The 24,109-nt window shown below is 46.5% G+C and overlaps 1 protein-coding gene and 1 pseudogene across 3 annotated transcripts in view; one reads left to right on the top strand and one right to left on the bottom strand.

The window, feature by feature from the left end:
- Positions 1–718: 718 nt before the first annotated feature.
- Positions 719–24,109, top strand: part of PGPEP1 (pyroglutamyl-peptidase I) — a 47,918-nt gene continuing 24,527 nt past the window's right edge. For all 3 annotated transcript variants that reach the window (XM_057540914.1, XM_057540916.1, XM_057540915.1), the window contains exons 1-3: positions 719–838; positions 2,905–2,957; positions 21,515–21,631. In XM_057540914.1, coding sequence (XP_057396897.1) covers positions 805–838; positions 2,905–2,957; positions 21,515–21,631 — 204 coding nt within the window. In that variant the 5' untranslated portion in view covers positions 719–804. The remainder of the gene's footprint in view (positions 839–2,904; positions 2,958–21,514; positions 21,632–24,109) is intronic.
- On the bottom strand, positions 23,292–23,913 carry LOC103008141 (COMM domain-containing protein 10-like; annotated as a pseudogene).

Genomic DNA, 24,109 nt, shown 5'->3' with positions numbered 1-24,109 from the left:
GGAGGACCCCTAGGAGGAGGTGATGTTCCAGCTGAGCCCTGAAGAAGCAACTAGTTTTGCAGGAACCTGTAGGGCATGTTCCAGGCAGCAGAAACAGCAAGTGCAAAGGCCCTAAGGTGGGACTGTGTTGGGTGGGCCCTTGGAGGACTGCTGGGTCTAGAGCAGCTGTGTATTGGGGAGAAGGAGGGAGGGAAGGCCCAGGTCTCTGGGGCCACATCAGCCTCCTTAGCAACACAGGAGCCTGCTTTGGGCACCACCCAGCTGTGGGTGCCCGGTTTTCACTTTATTTCATCCCCGCCTCAAACTCCTGGCTTGAATGCCGCATCTGTAACCCCAGGAGGCTTTAGGTGAATGGCCTTCCGAACTATGCCTCAGTTTCCTCATCTGTAAAAGGGGCCGACTAATGGAGCCTTGCTCACAGGGAGGTGGGGGGCACCGATATAACTCACAGCAAGCGATCGGTGAACACTGTGGAATGAATAACCGTCTCCGTCCCCAGCGCGTGACTCGAGTTCAAGCGGCCACAGCCTGTAGGACGAACTGTCCCTATCCTACGGGTGGAGAAACTAAGGCTGGGGAGTGGGGGCAACCACGCACTACTGGGGGGAGAGTTCGGGATGAGGCGTGCACTCTGCGTCTTGGTCGCGGGGACGCGCACGCCCAGCGGCCCGGCCGGGGGCGGGGCCAGGGCGGGGCGGGGCTGGGCTTTGGGGCGGGGCGGCGCGGTGGCCGAGCGGCGGCAGCGGCGGCAGAGGTCTCGCCAGTCCGGACAGGAGTGGGTCAAAGGCGCAGCCTGAGCCCGCCATGGAGCAGCCCAGGAAGGCGGTGGTGGTGACGGGTACGCGGGTAGTGCGCTGATGGCGGCCGCGGCAGCGGCGGCCCGTGGCTGGGGCGGGTCGGGCGGCTCCGGAGGCAGCGGGGCCGGAAGAAGCGCGGTGGCCCGGGTGGGGCAGGTGCTAGAAGTCGTCCCAGGTTTGGAAGATGTCATCGCCCACGGGAGCCCAGCTCAGTCCGCGCGACAGAGAAAGTGGAGAAGGGGGCGCCCCTGTGGTCCCACTGTCAGGAGTCGGGGCAGGCAAGGACGTGGGGGTCCTGCCAAGTGCCCCACACGGAGCAAGCCCCTCTGGCCTCCTTCTTTCCCCAGTCGGGGACAGGGACCCTCCGGGCACCTGTTTGTTGTGTCTACCCGGCCGGCAGGCTGGACTGGACTCCTCCCTGCCCCTCCCGAGGTCGGGTTTGTCACCACCCTCGGTCCCAGGGGACAAAGGCCGATTTGCGGGCAGGAAGTGCCCCGTGACAAGTTAATCTCTTGCCAGCCACTGCTCCCCGAGTCTTGCGCTAATGGGGGGCTGCTCCCCCGAGGCAGGGGCAGGTGAAGTTCGGGGAACCTCGGGTGCCCGGCCGTTCTTCCGCTTGTCCCAAGGATTGTCTTGGTCAAAATCTTTCCTGCCCGGGCTGTTTCTGGGTGATCCCGGACCCCCGCCCCACTGTCACCGACTCCCCAAAACTAACTGCTTCTCCTCTAGGAGACTCCACCTCGGAGCCTCGTGTGCGGTCAATTTCTGCCAGGCCTCTGGTCGGGGTGGGGGGTGGGGGGGGTGCGGTATTTTGACCCTGTCAGGAGGGGTCAGAGTGAGAAATCCAGCTAAGGTTCGAGTAGGTATATTGTGGTCCAGGGAGGTTTGGGCTGGTCCTCGAATTTCCAGGAATATGGAAGAAGCCACTTATCTGACAAACAGGTGTGTCAAGTTGCCAGAGGGTCACTTTCCCCTGCAGCCCTCCTATATCTGCTTATTTATTACTTTAGTCCTGACTCAGCAGGCAGCCATGGGACTGGGCATTTTTCTTGCATTAGCTCATTAAATCTTTACAGTCTCCTTTTTGCAGAGGGGGAAACTGAGGCTCACAGAGGTCACCTTGTTTGTAAGTGGCTGAGCTGGGACTCATACTTGGTCCATGCAGGAGGAGGAAAGGGGTGGAGAGGTTCTGACCCTACTTGGGGGCCCCCTGCTGTTCCAGGGAACAGTATCCCTCCCAGGGCCGTGATACCACTTGGGACACTTGGCCCAGCTGGAGTGACCCATGGTTCAATGACAGGCTTTCTTAGAGAGGTTTATTTTTTAGGTGGTGTGTTGGGGCGATTAGAAGAGGGAGGCCACAGACTCTCCTGGGTCTGTGTTTGAATCCGTGCTCTTACATCTTCTTGCTGTGAGACCTTGGGCAGCTGGCTTCACCTCTCTGTACCTCAGTCCTGGCTCCTCTAAAATGGGCCCAGGAAACACCCTTGCCTGAAAGGGAGGCACAGGGAGGCTGAATGCCACAGGGCATGCAGAGCACTTAGCACATCCTCAGGTGAGAATCTGGTTTGTAAATGGGGCCTGGAGTTTGAGTGAGTAGGGAGGAGGGTGGTGGGATGACGTCTGGACAGCCTGACCTGGGAGATACCCACTTGCATCCCTTAAGGGCCGTTCCTTATCAGGCGATGATTCACAGACCGCCTATGGCCCTGAAGTTCCAGAGTCCAGGGAAGACGCACAAAGACAATGATAAAATTATATTTGGGGGTCAAGGATAGGGGAAGAAATTGGGAAGGGAACAAGGCCAGCCTTTTCTGGGGCAAAAGGAGGGCACTGGCTTGTTGCTGGGCGTGAAGGTCAGGTGAAAGTGAGGACGACAAAGGACTCACAGCTTCTGTTAAGAGCAGACAAGTTTGTGTGGTGGAGGGCTCTGAAGGGACACTGGGTGCAACCCAGAACTTGGGACCAGGCCCCCGACATTGTCCCAGGTGGCAGCTGCTCCCGAAGCTCCCTGCTCCATTCTCCTGGATGAAAGCAGCAGCCTGGCCCTGGGCAGGCCAGGAGGGGCTGCTGGGTGGTGACATGCTGCTTTTCTTATTTTTTTCAGGGTTCGGCCCTTTTGGGGAACACACTGTGAATGCCAGCTGGATTGCAGTCCAGGTAACTGGATCCAGAGGGGAGGAATCAGGCTTGGGGCTGGGCTTACCCTGGAAATACTTGACACCAAAGAAAGGAAGGAACCTACGAAGAGACCGTCTCCCGTGAAGCTTCCTGAGAGATATTTAAGTCTGATATACACTTCCTCTAAGATAGTTACCACTGTAGCTTGCGTTTGTTGAGTGCTTGCTGTGCGCCAAGCGTTTTTTGCTGCCCAGCTTGCTGAATTCTCCCAACAACCCTTAGGTGCAGTTATTCTTGTGCCCACTTTATGGATGAGGAAACTGAGACACAGAGAGAGTTATCTGAGGTCATCCAGCTCAGAAACCAGAGTGGCATTTCTTCGGAAGTATCCCATGCCACAGCCAGGTTTTGGGGGACCAGGCAGGGATATTGGGGGATGTATTAACCTTGTAGAGGGGGTGCAGTGACCCTCAGTGTTGCTTCCTGGCAGCTGGAGGAAGCAAAGGCTGCATACTGGGGGGGAGGAGGTCTTTCCCACTGTCCTGAGCCTTCCAGTTTCTTTGTCAGCTGGGACATTTGGAGGGACAGACTGGGGAACAATGGGCAGAGAGAAAGAGAGAAAAGTTTTCTCCTTATATAAATCAGATCTGCACGGACCAGAGCCAAACTGGTGTTAATCCTAGCCCATTAGCTGCTTGATTTAAAGCATCCCCTGCTTTCCACTCCAGAGCCCTGAAGTCGGAGAAAAATCCAAGCTGAAACCTCAGTGTGTCTATTCCCAGTTGAGGTGCCCCACCTTTTTTGTTACCCTTCTTCCAGACCTCAAAATCTTGGCCACATTCCTCTCCCTTTTTAAAAATTTTCACCCCACTTTACTAGCAGAACAGAGGGACAGGATCCCCGGGACTCCGCAGATGGGAGCATGTCTGAGGCCCTGCTCGTCGCACCCGCTCCCTGGAGCCCCAGACAAAAAAGAAACAGCGTGTTTCTGAAGACGTGTGTGTCTGGCTTTGTGCGAGTTTCAGACAGGAGTCTTCACGGGGCTGAGTGGACACAAAGCCGTGTGTCTGAATTCCTGGGCCCCAGACACTATGATCTGCATCTAAATAGGAGAAAAATCAATTAAACAATCTTTGGAAATCCCTCCTAGCTTTGGGACTCGGATGGTGGAAGATGGCAGCTTTTCATCCTGCTGCCGGTGGGGAAATACCCCTTATATTTCAGTCACCCATCTCTCCAGGCCTCACCTCTAGAAGACTTTCAGTTTTCTTCCCAACTTTATGAGACAAGAAGAGAGAATTCTCCACCATTCCCCAGCTAAAAAAATGCCAACCTTCCCAGATCCAATTGTTTCCCTTAAAAAAACAACAACAGGGCTTCCCTGGTGGCGCAGTGGTTGAGAATCTGCCTGCCAATGCAGGGGACATGGGTTCGAGCCCTGGTCTGGGAAGATCCCACATGCCACGGAGCAACTAGGCCCGTGAGCCACAATTACTGAGCCTGCGCATCTGGAGCCTGTGCTCCGCAACAAGAGAGGCCGCGATAGTGAGAGGCCCGCGCACCGCGATGAAGAGTGGCCCCCACTTGCCGCAGCTAGAGAAAGCCCTCGCACAGAAACGAAGACCCAACACAGCCATAAATAAATAAAAAAAAAAAAAAAAAAAAAAAAAAACAACAACAACAACAAAAAAAAAACTGGAGTTGCGCGTACGTACCCTGAGTGTGCACAGCGGTGTTCATCCATGAAATTTTACACGTCTGTACCTCCGCAGCACCTGAGTCCAGATCAAGACCTAGAACATTCTCAGCCCCTTCTCTGTTCGTCCCCATTGCAGAAGCCCCTTGTGTCCTTTCCCAGCTACTCCCCCTGCACCCGCCAACCCCACTTCCAGGTGTAAACCTCTCTGCTGACTTTGTGGCCTCTGTAGGTGCGTTTTACCTGTTCTAGAGCTTGGTGTCAATGGAATTGCACTTGGGTCCCATGCCTTCTGCACAGCAGAGCATCTGCCGGATCCACGCATGGGGTGGCTAGGAGCCTCTGGTGGTGCTTTTCAGTTTCTCTGGATAAAACAGATTTGCCTGTGGAAAGGGTGTAGTCATTGGATGGGTCAAATCCATCCCTCAAGAAGATATGCCTCAGAGTGTTCTTGGTGTGATCCAGACATGAGTTGCGGGCAACCATTGATGTCTGTCACCTCAAGCTGAAGATGGGTGTTTGGTGAGGCGGGGTGAGCAGCCGTTACTTACTGTCCCGACTGATTTTTCTGAAGCTCAAGTTGCCACCTGTGGAAGGAACTCCTTCTCCTCTGCCAGGGACCAACTAACTCACTTCTCTCTGTCTGTCTCTCCCCTTCTCTCTGTCTCTCTCTGTTTCTCTGTCACTCTCAGTCTCTCTCTGGGTGTCTCTCTCTGTCTCTCTCTCTCTCTGGGTCTCTGTCTCTCCCCTTCTCTCTTCATGTCTCTTTCCATGTATCTTTCTCCCCCACTGTCTCTCTCTCTTTGAGTTTCTCTTGGCCTCTCTGGGTCTCTGTCTCTTCCTGTCTCTGTCTCTCACTCTCCCAGTCTGTGTCTCTCTCCATGTCTGTCTTTTGCTCCCTCCTCTCTCTCTCCCTCCCCCCACCTCCTTCTCTCTCTCTCTCTTTCTTTCTGTCTCTCTCCTCTCTCTCTTATCTGACCTTCCTTCTTCATGCCCTGGGTGAACTGGCACCCCAGCAGAGAGTGAACTGTTTCCCACCAGCCACATTCGGGAGGTGGGAGTTCTGGGGACAGAGGGGCACCCCTCCTTTCGTCTTTCCCAGGAAAAAATGCCGCTGCCCCTAGCACCCCACACAGGAGGGACTGCATTTTTCGAGTGTCCTGTCTCTCCGCAGGTCTTGGGTGGTGGGAGTGGGATGCTGGCTGCGGGTCTTTCTTGCCCTAGGAGGCTCAGGTGGGTGTTGAAGGCTTGGACCCCCTTGGCTTGGGGCCATCTGTAGCCTTCTCTGCTCAAGTGGGGCAAGGAGGAGTCGGGTCACAGGTCCTGGTGACTTCACAGGACAATTACTGCCACAGTGAGTCTAGACAGACCTGCTAAGGATATTAACCAGGGAACAAAGGGGGTCTTTGTTATGGGGTCAAGGGAATCGGTCAGACGCAGCCGCACGGCGGGGTCTTGTCAGGTAGATGGGGTGTAGACAATGTGTTGTCTGGGGCGCACAAGCCCCGTTACTTTCACAGTCTGTGCTTGGCGGATGTGCTCCCTGCAGATTGTCGTGGGACTTGGGGTGCGCTGCTACCCTCCCCCCAGGAGAACTGTCCAGCCCTTTTGGAGCAGAAAGTGGTCAGAGGCCAAGAATTTAGCTTGATTACAGGCCACCCACTTCTCTTAACTTCAGATGAATGGGATAGCTGCTCCTCCCCCACCATGGCCCTTATTAAAATTGGGGAATCATTTGTATAAAAACATGTACAGATCTTCAGTGCCCCCATGACTTTGGTGAAAAGTATTTATGCCCATGTCACCAATACTTCGATCAAGGTGGTTGATTCCCATCAACCCAGAACATTCTTTCCTACTACCCCTCCCACACCCCCCACCCCCGCTCCCCATCACTCCTCAGCTGCCTCCTGAGCTCCGTCACCACAGATGAGTTTTGCCTGGTCTCAGGCTGCAAACAAATGAATGGGATGGCGCAGCCTCTGTGTCCCTCTGACGCCGGCTGCTTTTGCTTAGCCTGTATTGGTGTGTGTGTGTGTGTGTGGCGGGGGGACAACTGTCTCCTTTCCCGACCCACCCCTCCTCCCATTGGCACTGACACTGGGGGCTTCAGGGTTTGCTCCCCAAGAATAAAGCAACAAGGATGCTCCTCTCAGGGTCTCTGGCGAGCATGTGGACGCCTCTCTGTGGGGATGCTGGCTATGGGGTGTGTGTATTTCTTTGATGGTGGGTTTCTTAGTTTATTTTTTCCCCCAGATGGGGAGGGGGGAGGTGGGGACCCAGAGGACATGAGGAGGAAAGGTTAGGACAAGAAGGTGACTCACTCCATGGCTCCCCGGTGGCACCAGGTCATTTCCTACCATCAAAAGTCGATGTGGGCGATTCTTCCCACTGATGCTTGGTAAACATCACCCAGTGGGAGAGACCCTTGAGTTACTCTGGGCGGGCAGTGGTGCTCAGCACGTAGCGCCTGTTCTGCTGGGTGAAGGGAGAGGGGCAGAGACAGGATCCATGAGGCGGGGCTGCTGCCCTGAGCTGGGGGTCCGACCTTGGCGTATCACATGGCATGGTGGCCACCGGGAGGCTTACTGCGCCGTATAGAGGGTTCCTTGGCTTGGTCACTAACCGAGTTAGTAGCATCCTCAGTACCCCCCCCCCCATAGAGATTCTTCCACCTAATTGACTTGCCTGGGCATATGGGTGGCCTGTCCCGGGGACAGCTTTGGGGCCAACTCCCTGAGTGAAACTCTGAACAAATAAAGATGATCCTTTTAAGTCCTCACTTAACCTGGGAGATGGATTCTTTTCATTACTGGCCTTTCAACATGTTGCCAGAAAGCGCTGCCAGGGCCATGGGGAAAAGAAACGGGGGAGAGGGCAGGGAAATTTAAGCTGTGGGGGACAGGAGGGTAAGAAAAAGTGGCGTCGTGGTTGACAGGATGTAAAGATAGATGAGATTATTTACCTTATGCTGAGAGGTCTTTGCTGGAGATTTCTCCTCCCAGCCATGGCAGGAGAGAATGACAAAGAAGTCCTTTCACACCCAGATTCCCCAAGTGTTAACATTGTATTACATTTGCTCTTTCTCTATAGATAAATAGGTAGGTAGATAAATATAGTTTAAAAATTTTTTTGACTTCCAAGTCATTTTTTAAACTGTGGTAAAATATATATAACATAAACTTTACCACCTTAACCATTATTAAGTGTACAGTTGAGTGGCGTTAAGTACATTCACATTGTTTTGCAGCCATCACCATCATTGGTTTCCAGAACTTTTTCATCTTCCTAAACTGAAACCCTGTCCCCATTAAACACTAACTGTTCTTTCCTCACTCTCCCAGCCCCTGGCAACTACCACATTATCCTTTCTGTCTCTCTGGATCTGACTACGCTAGGGACCTCATATAAATGGAAGCATACGGTTTTGTGCTTTTGTGCCTGGCTTATTTCATTTAGCATAATGTTTTCAAGGTTCATTCGTGTTGTAGCACGTGTCAGAATTTCCTTCCTCTTGAAGGTTGATTTATATCCCATTGCCTGGTCTCAAGCTGTATATACCCCATTTTGCTTATCCATTAATTGGTCAGTAGACACTCGGGTTGCTTCTACATTTTAGCTCTTATGAATAATGCAGCCATGAACATGGGCCTACAAGTATTTCTTCAAGATCCTGCTTTCAGGCCTTGGGGGTATACACCCTGAAGTGGAATGACTGCATCCTATGGTAATTCTGTGTCTAATATTTTGAGGAACTGTCATGCTGTGTGTCATTTAGGGGTCAGTTGGCAGACATGATACTCCTCTATCCCTAAATAAGTCACCGTGTATTTCCTAAAACACAGCCTCAGCACAGTGATCAAAATCAAGCTTATTGGACATTGATACAATTCTATAATCTACAGCCCTTATTCAGATTTTGCCAACCACCCTGTTAATGTCCTTCACAGCAGAAGAAAGTTCCAGGTTATATGTAGGGTTCAGTTGTCCCATTTCTTTAATCCCCTGTGGTCTGGAAAGTTCCTCAGTCTTCCTTTGTGTCTCATGGCATGACATGTTTGCTAAGAACTGCTCAGTTCTTTGGAGAGTGTCCGTCAGGGTGGCTCCTCCAGTGTTTCCTCATGACTAGATGGAGGCTGTGTGTGTATTTGGGGCAGGAATCCCACAGAAGTAATGTTGTGTCCTTCTCCGTGCGTCATATCAGGAGGCACTGGATATATTGATGTGTCTCATTCTTGGTATCATTGACCTTGATCACTTGCTAAAGGTGAGGTCTGATGGATTTCTTCTTGGCAAAGTTACTATCTTGCCCTTTGTGATGAAAAAGTATCCCATAGAGAGATACTTTGAGACCCTGTAAAGAGATACTTTGAGACCATATTGGCATCCCCTGGTGAGTCTCACCTGAATCAGTTATTATTTTAGTATGATGCTTGCCAAATGATGGTTTTCTAATTCCATCTTTCCTTCGACACTTTTTATGACCTTCTGTGAGTTTATTTGTATCTGCGTGGACTCATGGGTACTGTCTTCAACAGATGATAATCTCTTACTCTTATTTTTTTTTTTAATTTTTATTTTATATTGGAGTATAGTTGGTTTACAGTGTTGTGTTAGTTTCAGGTGTACAGCAAAGTGATTCAGTTATACATATACATATATCTCTTCTTTTTCAGATTCTTTTCCTGTATGGGTTATTACGTCTTACTCTCTTAATTTTGATGTTCAAATTGTCCCAGATTTGGCCCATGGCAGCCCCTTCAGGCTGGCTCCTGTATCATTCTTGAGCACTTCCTTCCTTTTTGGTTTCAGGCTCACTTTTTGGAAATGCTTTTTTTTATTTAACTTTTTTTTTTTAATTCAAACAGAAAGTCACAAAAATTATAATCATCCTCATCAGTTCACTCAGTCCCATGTAATTAATTTTTTTTCATCTTGATCTTTTGTTAGCACTTTTATGAATTCATCAGTTTTCCATTAGAGTTCTGAAAATGCTTATTCATTCAGTTCAGCAGTATAGTCAGTTACCAGAAACCTGTACTTGTCAGAGTCTTTTCCATGAATTCCTTGAAGATGAAACCCTTTTATAGGAACATTTTTGCAAAAGCATCAGAGTACACCCAGAACTGTCTGTCAATGATAAAAGACTTAAAACTGACCACGGTTAAAGATTTGATGAAAGTTCATAATAATGCAATTGACAAGGAAATTTAGTTATTTCTGAGATATACATTTTAAAGTAATAACTAGAATTATGACTTATACCAGAACATATAAGATTTTTAGGAATTTCATGTAATGTCTGAAACATTTATATTAACATATTTCCATACAAATAACCCAAAGAAAGTTTAGTATTACTTTTTTTTTAATTTTTGAATTTTATTATTATTTTTTTATACAGCAGGTTCTTATTAGTCATCAATTTTATACACATCAGTGTATGCATGTCAATTTCACATGTATTTTCACAATAATTTTAGATTTACAGAGAAATTACAAAGATAATACAAAGAGTTCCCACATACCCCTTACTCGATTTCCCCTAGTGTTAACATACATAATGACTACATATCTCAAAATGAAGAAATCAACATTGGTCCATTACTGTTAACTAAACTCCAGTCTTTATTCGAGTTTCACGAGTTTTCCCACTAATGTCCTTTTTCTGCTCCAGGATCCCATCCAGGACACTACACTGCATTTAGTAGGGCATCCTTCCCCCCGCATTTTTCTGATTTCTACCTGAGTATTGGATGTCAGATGCTTTGTATGCTTTTTAAAAAAACTGAGATACAATTTTATGGGATATAATCATGTACCATAAAATTCACCCTCTTAAAGTGTATAATTTAGCAGTTTATAGTATAGTCACAGAGTTGTACAACCATCACTTCCATCTAATTCCAGAACATTTTCATCACCCCCAAAGAAGCCCATACCCATTAACTATCACTCCCATTCCTCCTTTTCCTCAGGTAACCACTAATTTACCTTCTGTCTCTATGGATTTGCCTTTTCTTAACATTTCATATAAATGGAATCACAAGACGTGGCCTTTTATGTCTCCTTTCACTCAGCATAACATTTTCGAGGTCCGTCCCTGTTGTAGCATGAATCAATGCTTCACTCCTTTTCATGGCTGAGTAATATTTCATTGTATGGATGGACCATGTTTTGTTTATTTGTTCACCTGTTGATGGGCATTGGGTTATTTCCACATTTTGGTTATATGAGTAATGCTACATGGACATTCACATACAACTTTTTGTGTGCATGTAGGTCTTCATTTCTCTTAGGGGTATGTGTGTGTATCAAGAGGGGAATTGCTGGGTCATATAGGAATTCTGGGTCCACCTTTGTACTTTCCCTGTCCCATCCCTGAAATGAGCAACTTCTCCAAGAAGACCTTCATTCTTTTAGCAGAGAATAATGTTTAAAGCTAGAAGCTGGGAGCTGGGTGTGCTCATTGCTACTAGGATATCATCGCTTCTGAGCTCTGTCAGTTGACAGAACTGGAAAGTAGAGGTGTGTACATTCACACACACACACACACTGGCACCCATTTCTATATCAAAACCCTGGAATTTGCACAGATGCCTTCAATTCTGATCCAACACCACAGACTTGTGACTCCTTCCTCCAACACTGTGAATCCCCTCCCCTCATGATCCCCAGTGTGTTCACTTCTTTGATCAATCCTAGAATAAACAGAAAGGAATTTCAGAATTACCTACTCATGCTTCCCCCAAAGAAAGCCTACTTATTAGAATTTAGTATTTGCTTATGGTTCTTTTTGTCTTTAGCCTGAGCGCAGAGTCCAAACAATGTATTCAAAAAAATTACTTGAGTTACTTTTTATTTATTCAATATTTATTTATTTATTTACTTATTTTAAATTGAGGTGTAGTTGATTTACAATGTTGTGTTTGTTTCTGGCGTACAGCAAAGTGATTCATGTGTGTGTGCATGTATATATGTATGTGTGTATATATGTATATGTATATATTCTTTTTCAGAGTCTTTTCCATTATATTTTATTACAAGATATTAAATATAGTTCCCTGTGCTATACAGTAGGACCTTGTTGTTTATCTACTTGGGTTAGTTTTTTTTTTTTTAACTTGAGTTAATTTTAAAAGGAATAACTTTAAAATATTTTTGGAGGAAGAGAGAAGTGCTTTAAATTATTTTTGAAATATTTCATACATGAAAAGTATACACACACACTCTATGTAGGGCAAACGTGAAATTATGGTGGCTATGTAGTTAATATAATGTGTTTTAGAAAAAGCATATATAACTAGCACATCACGTCCTGTAACTTCATGGATATTGTCACCTAGGGATGAGGCTACATTTATTTAAGGGAAAAAATGAAATGATTGAGTTTGAGAAGAATATTAAGTAATATTAGCTCCACTGGGGAAACGGAGCTGAGCATGGTGGGCCTATAGTCTGGGGCTTGGGGAAAGGTGTTCTGTGCCTCTAAGCTCATGACTTTCTGGAAAACTCACTTTTCTTTTTTTTTTTTAATTAATTTATTATTTTATTTTGGCTGCGTTGGGTGTTCGTTGCTGTGCGTGGGCTTTCTCTAGTTGCAGCGAGCGGGGGCTACTCTTTGTTGCAGTGTGCGGGCTTCTCATTGCGGTGGCTTCTCTTGTTGCAGAGCACGGGCTCTAGGTACGTGGGCTTCAGTAGTTGTGGTGCGCGGGCTTAGCTGCTCCGCGGCATGTGGGATCTTCCTGGACCAGGGCTCAAACCCGTGTCCCCTGCATTGGCAGGCAGATTCTTAACCACTGCGCCACCAGGGAAGTCCCCACTTTTCTTAAAAATGAAAAGTTTGTTATCCCCATTTCCCCTACATGTTCAAGATCCTGATAAAGGGACACAATTCATCATTTAAGGGAAACGAGGAAGACCCCAGATTGGGTGCCCTCACATATCTAGGTCCTTCCTCCTGGCCAGACCGTTGGGAATTTGAAATTCCTGCAAATTATGTGTGTGTGGAGGGCTTGGAAGTGGATATTTACTCTGTAGATTTTATTTTATTTCACTTCATTTCATTTCATTTTATTATTTTTTTTGGCCATGCTGCACGGCATGTGGGATCTTGGTTCCCCAACCAGGGATTGAACCTGAGCCCCCTGCAGTGGAAGCTCAGAGTCTTAACCACTGGACCTCCAGGGAAGTCCCATACTCTGTAGATTTTAGGTTTTCCATTGAGATTGAGAGAAAAGGCAGAAAGGAATTCCAGAAAGTTGTGGAGGATTTAAAATTGGAATCTGACAGTTCCCAGCTTTCAACAAATGAAGTACAGTTGGTAAAGAGCCAAATTCAGAATCTCCAATGGAGAGAGTCTGGTGCACAGGGAACGGCTTGGGCTGCAGGGAATAATGTACTCAGATCCTGGACTCAGGGGCAGAGGCCTGAGGGAAGCTGTTTGTCTTCCTGTTAACAGGCTCCTGACAGATTTCCCTGGCAGTCCAGTGGTTGAGACTTCGCCTTCCAATGCAGGGTGTGCGGGTTCAATCCCTGGTTAGGGAGCTAAGATCCCACATGCCTCACGGCCCAAAACACAAAAACATAAAACAGAAGCAATATTGTAACAAATTCAATAAAGACTTTTAAAAAAATGGTTCACATTAAAAAAAAAATCTTAGCAAGCTCCTGAGAGCCCCTGGTGTCAGCACACAGCAGATGCCTTTAGGGTCTGTGTTCAGGGAGCAATTCAAAGGTAAGGAGACTGATATAGACTGTAGCTTCGTGCTTTTTCTTTTTCAAATTGTGATAAAATATACATAACATAAAATTTACCATTTGAACAATTTGTAAGTGTACAGCTGAGTGGCATCAAGTACCTTCACACTGTTGTGCACCCATCACCATCATCCGTCTCCAGAACTTGTTCATCTTCCCAAAATGAAATCCTGTCCCCATTAAACACTAACTGCCCATTCTCCCCTCTCCCCAGTCCCTGGCGCCCGTCATTCTACTTTCTGTCTTTATGAATCTGACTGCTCTAGCGACCTCATATAAGTGAAATCATACAGCTTTTGTTCTTTCGTTTCTGGCTTCTTTCATTCAGCATAATGTTTTCAAGGTTCATCCATGTTGTAGCATCTGTCAGAATTTCCTTCTTCTTTAAGGCTGAAGAGTATTCTATTGTATGGATATACCAAATTTTATTTATCCATTCATTAGCTGATGGACATATGGGTTGTTTCCATCTTTTGGCTATTGTAAATAATGCTGCTGTGAACAAGGATATACAAATATCTGGTCAAGATCCTGCTTTCAGTTCTTTTGGATATATACCTGGACGTGGAGTTGCTGGATCATATGGTAATTCTTTGTTTAATTTTTTGTGGAACCACCAAGCTATTTTCCACAGGGGCTGCACCATTTTACATTCCCACCAGCAGTGAACAGGTGTTCCGATTTCTCCGTATCTTTGCCAACACTTGTTACTTTCCATTTTTTTTTAAGATATCCTGGTGGGTGTGAAATAATATCTCACTGTGGTTTTGATGTGCATTTCCCTAATGACTAATAACGTTGAACATCTTTTCTTGTGCTTATTGGCCACTTGTATAGCTTCTTTGAAGAAATGTCTATTCATGTCCTTTGCCCATTTTAAAATTAAGTTGTTAGGTTTTTATTATTATTATTATTGAGTTGTAAGCATTCTTTATATACAGTTGACCCTTGAACAACTTGGGCGTTAGGGGCACCAACCTTCTGCACAGTGGAAAACCCGTCTGTAACTTACAGTCAGTCTTCCATATGCTTTGTTCCTCCATATCCACAGTTCTGCATCTGCAGATTCAACCAAGCTCGAATTGTGTGGTGCTGAGGTATTTACTGTTGAAAATAAATCTGCATATAAGTGGACCCATGCCGTTCAAATCCATGTTGTTCAAGGGTCAGCTGTATTCTAGATATAGATCCCTTGTCAGATATACGGTTTGCAAATATTTTCTTTCACCCCAGATGCTTTTTCATTCTATTTATTGCATCCTTTGATTCACAATTTTTTTTTCATTTTTATGAAATCTTAATTTCTCTATTTTTTTCTTTTATTGTCTATACTTTTGGTGCCATTGAATTTGTTTTTAAGGTGGAAAAGAGCTCACTGGGTCTCCTTTTGGGGATTAAGGGAAGTTTCATTTATAAACCCTTAAGTTTTTCCCCTGCCTCTAGTATATACTGAGTCTGAGGTCAGAAGGGCAGGCTTCGGGAGTTCCCTAGTGGCCTGGTAGTTAGGATTCTGGGCTTTCACTGCTGTGGCCCGGGTTCAATCCCTGGTCGGGGAACTAAGATCCTGCAAGCCTTGTGGTGTGGCCAAAAGAAAAAAAGAAAGAAAGAAAGAAAAGAAAAGCAGGCTTCAATTTGATAGTATCACTCACTAGCATACATATTCTGATCTTGCAGTGCAACTAGGTCACTTTTTAGCATTTATGCTTCACACATGGGTGCGAGAAATGTGCACAAGGATGCTTGCTGCAGTATGGCTTAAAACTGAGGAAAATTGGAAGCCACTTAAATATTCCAGTGTAGGGGAATGTTTAAATCCAGCTAATTTCCGAGATGGAATATTATGCAGCAGGGAAAAGGGAAGGAACAAGATTTACATATAATAATGTAGCTAGATCTCCAAAACCAACTGCTGAGTGGAGAAAGCATAGTTGCTGAAGGATGCAATAGATGTAAAAATAAATACTATGTGTTTTCTCGGATAGGTGTGTAGAAGGGATAGAAATAGGTCTGCATGGATGTGTGTGCTGTTAACAGTATCTTCTGAAGTATGGGAATGGGACCCAGACTCAGGGTGAGGGGGCTTCAAACTTGATCTGTCTGGCTTTTTAAAAATATACCAACTGTTTTCATGTCCTTATCTACTAATTCTACCATCTGTGTTGTTTCTGGTCCTGTTTCTTTTCTTCTTCTTTCTTTTTTTTTTTTTGGCCGTGCCACGTGGCTTGAGGGATCTTAGTTTCCTGACCAGGGATTGAACCCGGGCCATCAGCAGTGAAAGTGTGCAATCCTAATCACTGGACCACCAGGGAATTCCCTGGTCCTGTTTCTTTTCTTTTCTTTTTTAAATTTATATTTACAATAGTTACATAGCAGGGTTTTTTCTTTCTTTTTAAAAAATATTTATTTTATTTTTGGCTGCGTTGGGTCTTCGTTGCTGCGTGCAGTCTTTCGTTAGTTGTGGCGAGCAGGGACTACTCTTTGATGCGGTGTGCGGGCTTCTCATTGCAGTGGCTTCTCTTGCTGCGGAGCTTGGGCTCTAGGCGCTCGGGCTTCAGTCGTTGTGGCTCACGGGCCTAGTTGCTCCGCTGCATGTGGGATCTTCCTGGACCAGGGCTTGAACCCGTGCCCCCTGCATTGGCAGACGGATTCTTAACCACTGCGCCACCAGGGAAGGGAAGCCCCCGGTCCTGTTTCTATTGATTGATTTTTCTCTTCATTATGGGTGGTAGTTTTTGGCTTCTTTGCATGCCTGGTAAGTTTCAACTGGTGCCGGATCTTGTGAATTTTACCTTGTGGCATGCTGTATACTTCTGTATTTCCTCAAAACATTCTTGAGCTTTGTTCTGGGATACAATTAAGCTACTGGAAATCGTTCCTTTCCAGGCTTGCTGTTCAGTTTTGTTAGGCAGGACCAGAGCAGTCTTCACTCTGGGGCTAATTTTTCTCCACTTCCTTGTGAAGTTTTTCCACTCTGGCTGGTGGGAACAAGTATTTCCAACCCGGTGTGAGCTCGGAGGCTTGTTCCCTCTGTTCCTTTCAAGTGGCTCTATCCCTGGCCTCTGCATGCGTGTAAACCCATCAGGCCTCGGACCCTCAAAAGATCTCTGGATCAATTTCTAGACTGATCTCTCTCTCTCTTCCTCCCTCTCTCTCCCTCTCTCTTCCTCTCTCCCTCTCTACCCACTCTCTCCTTTCTACCTACCTCCCTCCTCCCCTTCCCCTCCCCCCTCCTCTCCCTCCCCCTACCTCCTCTTCCCCCCAGGTACCTCCTGTCCAGGACTCCACTCTGCAAACTGTAGCCTTCTTACACTTTCTAGAACCTCAGCTTTGACTCCTCAACTCCACGTCTGAAAATTGTTATTTTACACATTTTGTCTTTTTTTTTTTTTTTTTCGCTTATTCCATATTAGGCAGAAAAAGTCACTTGGATTTTTTTTTTAAAGGAAACACATTAATGTTTTAAAATATAATTTAAGTTAACATTGTTTTATTTTTTCTAGTTTCTTCTATTGTTTTATTTTTTCTCCCTATGACATGGGTACTACTGTTCACCCATTTACAGATGAGGGAACTAAAGCACAGAGAGGTTGAGTGACTTACCCAGGGTCACCCAGCCAGGGAGTGAGGGTAGGGGAGGGAGAACAAACCTGGTCACCTGGCTTTAGAGGCTCCACTCCTGATTCCTACCCTCCACCATCCATGCAATTAAGAGCTGCTTTTTCCTTTTTTAAAAAATTGAGATGAACTTGCATAGTATAAAACTATTTTAAAGTGTACAAATCAGTGGCATTTATTACATTCACAGTGTTGTCCAACCACCACCTCTGTTTAATTCCAGAACATTTTTATCATCCAAAAAGGAAATCCTGTCCCCGTTAGCAGTCACTCCCCATCCCCAGTCCCCAAGCCCCTGGCAACCATTGATCTGCTTTCTGTCTCTGTGGATTTGCCTGTTCTGGACATTTCACAGAAACAGAGTCATATAATATGTGACCTTCTGTGTCTGGCTTTTTTCATGCAGCATGATGTTTTCAAGGTTCATCCACATTGTAGCACGTGTCAGTGCTTCATTCCTTTTCATGGCTGAGTAATATTCCACTGTATGGATGGACCACATTTTGTTTATATCCTTTCATCCAGTGATGGATACTTGGGCTGTCTCTGCCTTTCGGCTGTTGCAAATAGTGAGGAGCTACTTTTAAATGTAGGAAAGGATGAAAAGGAAAGGGGTCACAGCCAGCAGTGAGTCCAAACCCCCACTTACAGTTAAGAAAAACAAGGCACCTCAGGAGGGTCGGGTATTTGCCCAGGCTCACCTGGGTCTGTATTTGTTCTCAGTCCAAGCTTGAACTGCTCACTTGTTCAGCCGACATTCACCAGCACCTAATGTGTACACATCTTGGGCCGTGGCCAGGACATTGACCTGTGGGACCGAGAGAGCATGTAAAGCAGGCTGGGCATCCAGAATGTCTTCTTGGGAGGCTAAGACATGAAGGCTAAGGAGTCAACTGACCGGAAAGTGATGGGAAGAGCATTCTAAGCGGAGGGAATAGCCAGTGCAAAGGCCCTGAGGCAGGAGTGAGTCTGGTATGTGGGAGGCTGTGTTGGGGGAAGTGAGCAAAAGGGGGACAAAGGGAGAGGAGGGCAGCATCCCGACCCCTCAGGGCATCGTGGGCCATGGTGGGGAGTTGAGATTTTGTTTGTTTGTTTGTTTTGTTTTGTTTTTTAATTTATTTATGGCTGTGTTGGGTCTTCGTTTCTGTGCGAGGGCTTTCTCCAGTTGCGGCAAGTGGGGGCCACTCTTCATCGCGGTGCGCGGGCCTCTCACTATCGCGGCCTCTCTTGTTGCGGAGCACAGGCTCCAGACGCTCAGGCTCAGTAGGTGTGGCTCACGGGCTCAGTCGCTCCGCGGCATGTAGGATCTTCCCAGACCAGGGCTCGAACCCGTGTGCCCTGCATTGGCAGGCAGACTCTCAACCACTGCGCCACCAGGGAAGCCCTGGGAGTTGAGATTTTTATTATGAGCGTGGCAGGAGCCACAGCAGGGCGGCAGCAGGGAAAGGCTGCGTTGTGATTTTAGATGCTGCCTTGGGGGACAAGAGGCTGGGGCAGTGCTGGGGAGGAGATGGGGCTTGGTCTCCAAATCAATTAGCCGGACAAAACTTGTGTGTATCCAACAAACGTCAAGCAAACAGTGGTCTCTAACATCCTATTATTTTTAATGTGTGGCCATTCAAAATCATCACTCCGGGCGTGCAGCATGCACAAACAGGGTGACTATTGATAAAATCACGGGAATGGAAACAGGGAGCACAGATCTAAAACCTCCAGCGCTTCTCAGGGGTTCGATGGTGTAAAAAACAATACGGTCAGGTAGGAATCATGGTTGTGTGTCAGCGAGCACCAGGCCTGCCTCGTCTCTGAATCCACAAACCCCTTGAAGAAAGTCCCCTCTGATTCCCATCACCACAGTCCAGGGAGTTGAGAAGACAAAGGAGCATGAAGAATAAAAATATTAGTGACCAAGAAAAATGATTGTGGGAGAAATTAAATATTTTACAAAGTTTTCTCTTTAGTGTCTTTTAAAATAGATTTCACACAAAATATAACCACCCTCCCCCCCAGTCCTCTACCCATCAGTGTCTGCAGCTCACCGTGCACCACGTTTGGGGAGCAGGTTTGCGCTCTGCCCTCTTCTGTCTGGCGGGGAGGGCTTCCTGATCTCACACGTAACTGGGCTTAGCAAGAGCGCTGGGGTCCCAGATCCTGGTGTTGGCATTTGAGACTCCCCCTGCACACACACCTGCCTCACCCCACCTACCCTCCAGATGTCCTTGTCTCCAGGTGACCTCTTTGGGGAGCAATTTGGAATTATCTATCAGTGAGGAAAGACCTGCTGTTCCAGGCATCGGATACTCTCCAGAGCAACTGCAGTCAGTGGGGTGCAGAGTTGGGATAGCGTGGGTAGCAAGGTCAAGGCAACCAGAGAAAGAAATCCTGCAGCCGCTGCAGGAGATGCAAGAACTCACCTCTAGGGACTTCCCTGGTGGTCCAGTGGTTAGGACTCCACACTTTCACTGCCGTGGGCCTGGGTTCAGTTCCTGGTCGGGGAACTAAGATCCCACAAGCTGCGCAGCGTGGCCAAAAAAAAAAAAAAGATAAGAGCTCACCTCTAGTGAATTCGGCAAGGACAGATGCAAAAAATGCTTCTCCTGGGACCTGCCCATAGAACTCTGTAACATCCGCCAGTGGTAGCATGTCCAAATTACTGCATGAGATCTGAGAATAATCTGAAACAGCCTGACCGATAATCATTATTTGGGGTATTAATTTTACCATGAACAATGCTCAGTTTTTGATATTGAGCTGAAACCTTCATCCCTGAACGTCTCTGCCCACCCCTGGACGCCAGAGCTGCCAGGATCATCATTCCTCCGGGAAAGTTGGTTCTGGGTCTGCTGTGCTCTGGGCTGTGGGCCATCTGGGGGAAGGAGGGCCAGTCATGGGCTCTGCCACATTGAGAATCTGAGGAAAGCGTCCATGTTTCCCCAGAAAAGTGCACATGTGGTGCTCCATCATAGCCCTTTTTTCCCAGATATATATTTATATATACATATATGTGTATATACCTATGTATACATATTCTTTTTCAGATTTTTTCCATTATAGGTTATTACAAGATAGTGAATATAGTTCCCTGCGCTGTACAGTAGGTCCTTGTTGGTTATCTATTTTATATATAGTAGTGTGTATCTGTTAATCCCAAACTTCTAATTTATCCCTCCCCGCCCTTTCCCCTTTGTTAACTGTCAGTTTGTTTTCTCTGTCTGTGAGTCTGTCTCTGTTTTGTAAATAAGTTCATTTGTATCATTTTTTTTTTTAGATTCCACATATAAGTGATATCATATGGTATTTGTCTTTCTCTGCTTGACTGACTTCACTTAGTATGATAATCTCTAAGTCTATCCGTGTTTCTGCAAATGGCATTATTTCACTCTTTTTTTTAAAAAAATTATTTATTTATTTTTGGCTGTGTTGGGTCTTTGTTGCTGCGTGCAGGCTTTCTCTAGTTGCAGCGAGCGGGGGCTACTCTTCGTTGCAGTGTGCGGGCTTCTCATTGCAGTGTCTTCTCTTGTTGCGGAGCACAGGCTATAGGCACACGGGCTTCAGTAGTTGTGGCACGTGGGCTCAGTAGTTGTGGCTTGCAGGCTCTAGAGCGCAGGCTCAGTAGTTTTGGTGCACGGGCTTAGATGCTCCGCGGCATGTGGGATCTTCCTGGACCAGGGCTCGAACCCGTGTCCCCTCCATTGGCAGGCGGATTCTTAACCACTGTGCCACCAGGGAAGTCCCTATTTCACTCTCTTTTGGGGCTGAGTAATATTCCATTTATATATATACCACATCTTCTTTATCCATTCATCTGTTGATGGACATTTAGGTTGCTTCCACGTCTTGGCTATTGTAAATAGTGCTGCTGTGAACATTGGGGTCATCATAGCGCATTTTCGTTTATAATTCATGATATTCTTAAACCCCTTCATTCCTGAGGTGGTTAGAGGCTCCCTAAGGAGTTGGGTCCATCTGTAAATGTATGTTGAGACCCTGCTATCTACCATGCACCAAGTCTATAAACAATTCTTAACAGGTGTAACAAAGGGAGAGCATAATAACAAACAACAAAAATAATAGTAGTAATAGTAGTCAACATTATTCGAGTCCCTACAGTATGCCAAACATTGCTTGGAACTCCTTAGCGTGAATTAGTTCCTTCATTTGTTATAACTACCTTGTGAAGTAAGTACTTTATTATCCCCATTTTACAGATGAGGAAACTGAGGCACAGAGAGGTTAAGTGACTTGCCCAAGTCACTGCCCTTCCCCCCACAGGCAGGGTTCAAATCCAGGAGACTAGCCTCAAAGGCCATGGTATCATGCTGCTGCCCACGGAGATGCTGAGAGAGTGGGTGGGGAAGGGGCTGAGGAAGGAGCTTTGGGATCGACCAGCATATGTGCCTTCCTGCTCTGCACAGTGAGTCAGGAACCCTGCCTGTCTTCTGAAGACAGGTCACTCTGTCCCCAGGGATCTCTTTATCCCTGCAGCCCTGACCTAATGCCACGTTTCCTCTGCTCTTGCTCCCAGGAGCTGGAGAAGCTGGGGCTCGGTGACAGCGTGGACCTGCATGTGTATGAGATTCCAGTGGAGTACAAGACAGTCCAGAGGCTCATCCCCGCCCTGTGGGAGAAGCACAGTCCACAGGTAAATGGGGCAAAGATGAGTGGGGTGAAGGTAGGTGCTTCCCCTTCAGGACCTGCAGGTGGGTGCCCCACACATGGATGGTTTGTGTGACTTTGTTCCTGCTCTGATCACATGGCTGATGCCACAGTCTTATTTCCTAAAGCGCCACACTTTCCTGGGTTACCCTTAGAGGTGAGGGAGGAAAGCAAACATCTGGAACTTCACGGAGCCTGGTTCTGTCCCACTTGAGTTCTGTATCAGTCATGACCTGTTTGGTTATAAGTGACAGTCAAATCACACCTCAACCCAGCTTGAGCACAAATGTTGGTATGCTTCAGCTATAGCTTGATTCAGGTGCTCACCCAATGTCATCAGCCTCCTCTCTTGACCACGTAGCTTTGCTTTGCTTTCCACCTTGCTTTTGCTTTGGCAGAGATAGGTGGTTGCTGGCTGATATCCTCCCAACTCAGCCGCTCAGCAGAAAGAGAACACCTCTCCTCCAAATAATTCCCCAAAGTCTATGGCTGATTCTCATTGGCCGGCTTGGGTCACAGGCCAGTCCCTGAGCCAATCACTATGGTTGGGGAAGAAGGAATGCTGTGATTTGTGAAGCCTGAGTCCCACATGCCCACTCTGGTGGCCAGAGGGTGGTGTCACCTCTCTCCAAACCTCCTAGAATGAGAAGAAGTGGAGGGTGGTCCACAGAGGGAAAACAGCTGTGGGAGGGAGCTGTGGTTTTAACCTGATGTGATGGAATGGAGGCCAGGCAGGCAGGAACCACACCCTCCCACCAGAGGTAGTTTTGGCCCAGCCAAGACCTTGGGCAGGAGCCATCTGGGAACTTACCTGGGCTGGTATCTCTGACAGGTGCAATCCCAGTCCCCTTTGCGGGGGCCTCACGCAGCTTCCTACCCTAGCCTGCTGTTTCAGATTCTCCAGGGCTGGCTGGAGGCATCTTCCTTTTTAAGAAGCCCTCTCATTGCACCTCAAGTAGAATTTGTCCCGTAAGGGGTGGGTGGGGGGGATAAATTGGGAGGTTGGGATTAACATACACACACTACTATATATAAAATAGATAACTAGTAAGGACCTACTGTATAGCATAGGGAACTCTACTCAATACTCTGTAACGACCTATATGGGAAAGTAATCTAAAAATGAGTGGATATATGTATAACTGATTCACTTTGTTGTACACCTGAAACACAACATTGTAAATCAACTATACTCCAATAAAAAAAATTTTTTTTGAATGTGGCTACTTTCTTTTTATTAATGTAATTAATGAAGTTCTGTGTTCTAAGGTACACATTACACTTTGTATCCATGGACCCTTCTTGATACATAAAAGTATCATCAGGTATGTAAAAAACAAAAAGGTCAGGCAATAAAGCGAAAATAGGACAGTAAAAACAATATGATACTCACTTTTGTTTCCTTTAAAACAGAAGTGTTCTTAACAATTGCTTGCTGTTGGCTCACAGAACTAGAGAATGTATATTAGAACATCAGTACTCAGAACAATGATCTTCCTTGGCTGTTATTTTGATAAGGAGCAATAAGCCATATAATTTACAAGAAGAAAGCTAATGAATCCTTCAGAAAACACAACCTGGCAGTTTATCTTCAATGCAAAATAATAAGGTGGCAGGAGTGTATGGAGAAACAAGTCTTCGAGAGCATCATGTAAGGGAATCCAGCTGTGCTTGTATGATCACAAGCTTGTTATAGAAATCAAACAATTCCTTGTGACTGAATTCCACAAGAACTTTCTTCAGGCTCTTCGACCCTTCATTGCTCACTCCTAGCTGTAACACAGCTTGAGGAGATTTTAGTTTTGCTTGGGCAGAGTGAGCCATCTGAAGGTTAAGCTGCCACCCATCCGACCGTCTCCAGCTTGTGGGGTGTGAGAATCCTCTGCCTGAATTTTTCAACTGTTTCTTGACCCATAGACGACCAAGCATTGACAAATGCTTCTGCTTTGTCTTGTCTAAGATGAATGTTCTCTAACTGCTGCTGCAAAGCAGTTGGCTTCACGTTGTGATATACTGCCTGTTCTAAAATGAATGATATTGTTGCAAGAACTAGGTGAAGATCTTGTCTCTCTAGAGAAAATGCAGCTTGAAGTCTTTCTTCCTCTTCTTCACTGAAACTATTCTCAGCCTTCAGGTGAAGTTTTTGAAGAATTCGGGTGAGCAATCGTGGAAATCTTCCTATATCTATTTCATTTATCAGCGACACTGCTTTTTTCATGCTGGGGCTCTCCTGCAGGATCAGTGCCGTGGATGCCGCCATCCTCGAAGCTCCCTCAAAATTTTTTTTTAAAAATTAGAATTTGTCCCTTTTTACAGAGGGGGACCTGGAGGCTCAGTGAGATGTGACTGAAGGTTCTGTGAATGAGCTTTTTCCTCTATTGTCTATATAGTCCTGCCTTATTCTAGTTAAAAAGAAAACCTAAGGCATGAACATGTCTTAAAAATGTCTCACTATATAGAAAGG

The sequence above is a fragment of the Balaenoptera acutorostrata genome, chromosome 2, assembly GCF_949987535.1.
Source record: "Balaenoptera acutorostrata chromosome 2, mBalAcu1.1, whole genome shotgun sequence".
Classification (NCBI taxonomy): domain Eukaryota; kingdom Metazoa; phylum Chordata; class Mammalia; order Artiodactyla; family Balaenopteridae; genus Balaenoptera; species Balaenoptera acutorostrata.
This window is presented reverse-complemented; position numbering and strand designations above follow the sequence as displayed.